The sequence below is a fragment of the Vipera berus genome (genome assembly GCF_964194415.1).
Source record: "Vipera berus genome assembly, chromosome: 3".
Taxonomy (NCBI): Eukaryota; Metazoa; Chordata; class Lepidosauria; order Squamata; family Viperidae; genus Vipera; species Vipera berus.
This window is the reverse complement of record NC_138204.1, coordinates 69,382,063-69,385,072: the sequence shown is the minus strand read 5'-3', so window position 1 is coordinate 69,385,072 and position 3,010 is coordinate 69,382,063. Positions and strand designations below refer to the sequence as shown.

Below are 3,010 nucleotides of genomic sequence, written 5' to 3'. Positions count from 1 at the left end.
ATCGTTTTTTAGAGATGTGTCAGTAGATATATCTAGATTTAGATATAGAGTAATGGAAAAGGTCAAGGATGATCTTTGGGAAGTATCTTCTTGGTCTTTAAGGTGTTAAAATTTTCAGTCTGTTGTATTTTTAACAGAATAATTGTATCCCATATATAGGTTCTATTGATTTTTTTTTGTTTCCATCTAGCTGAATGAGTACAGAATTTTCCCAATGGAGCAAAAACGTTTTTTGTACTAATTGGAAAGCAAACACCCAAAGTGCCATTTTAAAAATTTATTTACAAAGCTGTGTACAACACGAAGGAATAACATTTAGAATACATATATTCATTCATATATAAACAGACTTTTATAATAGAATAACAGGGGTATTTCTCCCCTTTTTTCTGCTCAGTTCTTTCATAATTAAAACGACTTCCCTTATCGTTGGCTGCAAATTTGCATTTATTTCAAAGAAAATCATCGGAGAAAAATAAAATAAGAACCTTCAACAAAAGTGAAAGTTCGGGACTCCTAAGCTTGAGCGTTCTCGACTTTCCGTTTTCCTTTTTTCTCTGCATTTTTTTTTTCTTCGCTTTTGAAATTTTTATTTTTTGCCAAATATGGACCATTTTTTTTTTAAAAAAAAAACAAAAACCGCAAAGGAAAGTCCGCCGTCGCCTCTCGCCCTCCCCACTAGAAATTATTGAAGAAATAGGTCGCGGCGGGTTGCGTGGTCAGCTTTACCTGCGGCATCAGAACCCTTCTTTCCAGCCTATTTCGGGGCTCCGAAGCCTCCGGTTTTACCCCGCGAAGGCCACGGACTAAGGCAGAGATGGGGCAACTGGAGCCGATCGAGTCCGCAGAGGGCCGTGGCGAGGAAGGAGTCTACTCTCTGGCGAAGCGGGGAGGCGGCCACGAACCCCCTCGAAGACTTCTCCGCAGACTCGGCGCAAAAGGCGGAGGAAGGAGAGAGAGAGGAAAGGAGGGAAAGAAGGAAGGGAGGGAGGGAGGGAGGGAGAGCGGGTCCCGCGCTCGCCCGCCGGCCGAGCTACTGCGCCGGCCACTTGGCCTGGACCGCGCCGGCCGAAGCGGCGGGCTGCAGGAACTGTCCGGAGAGAAGGTTTGTAGGCACGCTGAGGATGGGCGCGATGGCCGCCGTGCTCCTGGCCAGCGAGAGCGGCTGGTGGGCCAGCAAGCCCGACTGCGCGGTGACGGGCGGGCGGAGGAACGTCTGGGCGCTGACGGCCGAAGAGGAGCTGGCGGCCGTCCCGCCGCCGCCGCCGCCGCCGCCGCCCGCCCCGATGATATTCTCGATGCTGAAGGAAGGCCGGCCGCTGGGTTCGGCTTTGACCCCGCCGGCCGCGGCGCCGGCCGCGCCGAGCCCGCTGAGCTGCAGCTGGAGGCTGGGGCTGAGCTGGGCGTTGAAGGCTTTCCGGCTCAGCTCGCCCGAGGGCAGGAGCGGCACGGCGGGCGGCAGCATGGGGCCGACGGGGGGGATGTAGGGGTACTGCAGGGCGGCCGGGTGCGGGTAGGCGCCGTGGGGCAGGCCGTAGGCGCGGCCGTAGGGGCCCGAGGAGGAGGCGGCGGCCGCGGCGGCGGCGGCGGCCAGGCTGTAGGCGCCGAAGCTGTGCATCATGAGCGCCGTCTGCTCGCGGAGCTGCTCCTGCTGGTGCCGCTTGAAGCGCTTGCGGCGCCGCAGGAAGGAGCCGTTGTCGAACATGTCCTCGGACTGCGGGTCCAGCGTCCAGTAGTTGCCCTTGCCCGGGTTGCCCGGCTCGCGGGGGATCTTGACGAAGCAGTCGTTGAGCGAGAGGTTGTGGCGGATGGAGTTCTGCCAGGCCGGGAACTTCTCCCGGTAGTAAGGGAAGCGGTTGCTGATGAACTCGCAGATGCCGCTCAGCGTCAGCTTCTTCTGCGGGCTCTGCAGGATGGCCATGGTGATCAGCGCGATGTACGAGTAGGGCGGCTTCACCAGGCTGCTCTTGGGCTTGCCGCCGCTGGAGGCAGCAGCCGCAGCGCTCGCCGCCGCCGTCGCCGCGGACGGCGCCGAGCCCTCCTCGCCTCCCTTCTCCTCGACGGGGCTCCCGCCGCCGCCGCCGTTGCTGCTGCTGGCCGAGCTCATCTCCGCCGCCTCTTTGGCCATCAGCAGCTCGGCCGCCTCGTCCAAGGCCAGCGTGGCGGGCAGCCTACCCAAGCCGCCGCCGCCGGGGCTGCCGCCGGCCTCCAGGTCACTGCCGCCGCCGCCGCCGCTGTCCCGCTCCTCCATGCAGTCGTCCCCCTCACCCACCACGTCGATGTCCACATCTTCCGCCGTCAGTACCGTCTGGCCGGACATGTCGCTGGCGCTCAGGTTGCCCGACAGAGTCATCCCAGCTCAGGAAAGGGAAAGCGGGAGGAGGGCGGGTGGGTGTCAATTAATTGCAGCGGCTATAATCGGGAAGAGCCGGAAGGAGAGAGTTGGGAGAGGAGAAGGGACGAGAAGTGCCGCTGTCGGGAGGGGACGGGAAGGAAGGAAGGAAGGAAGGAAGGAAGGAAGGAAGGAAGGAAGGAAGACGGGGGCTCCTGAGGACACTTGGACGCCAATCCGGCCCCTTTTCCAACAGGTAGCGGCGTCAGCAGCCAGAGAACGAAGGCCGCCCCCCCCAGCCTTCCTCTTCTTTTTCCTGCTCCTCCTCCGCTACCTGCCGGCCACGGGGGCCTCCTCCTCACCCAGCTGTCGGCATCCGAGAGCAGACCGCAACCCTTCCTTGCCCACCTTGGCGGCGACTGCGCGGATAGGCGGCCGGCGATCTGCGGGCCAAGCCTTGGACGCGGCTCGAGTGCGACGCCGGCAAGCGGGGCGGCCACTCGGGGCTTTCCTTTCAGCAGCCTCTCCCGGCCACCAGACAAGCAGCGGCGGCGGCGGCGGCAGCAGCAGCAGCGACGACGGGGCGGCAGGGAGCAGGCAGAGGCCGAAGGGGCGGCGGCGGCGGCGGCGGCGGCAAAACCGAGCGAGCGATTCGAGCTTCTGTACCGTTTTTTGCTC

General features: G+C 60.7%; 1 protein-coding gene across 1 annotated transcript; it reads right to left on the bottom strand.

Annotated features, from left to right (window-relative positions):
• Nucleotides 1-417: 417 nt before the first annotated feature.
• On the bottom strand, nt 418-2,353 carry FOXD3 (forkhead box D3; the record flags this gene model as incomplete). The annotated part of the gene is made up of 1 exon (XM_081322462.1): nt 418-2,353. One exon carries the CDS (start codon nt 2,351-2,353, stop codon nt 1,034-1,036), a length of 1,320 nt encoding a protein of 439 aa, XP_081178588.1. The 3' UTR covers nt 418-1,033.
• Between the last annotated feature and the right edge of the window lie 657 nt (nt 2,354-3,010).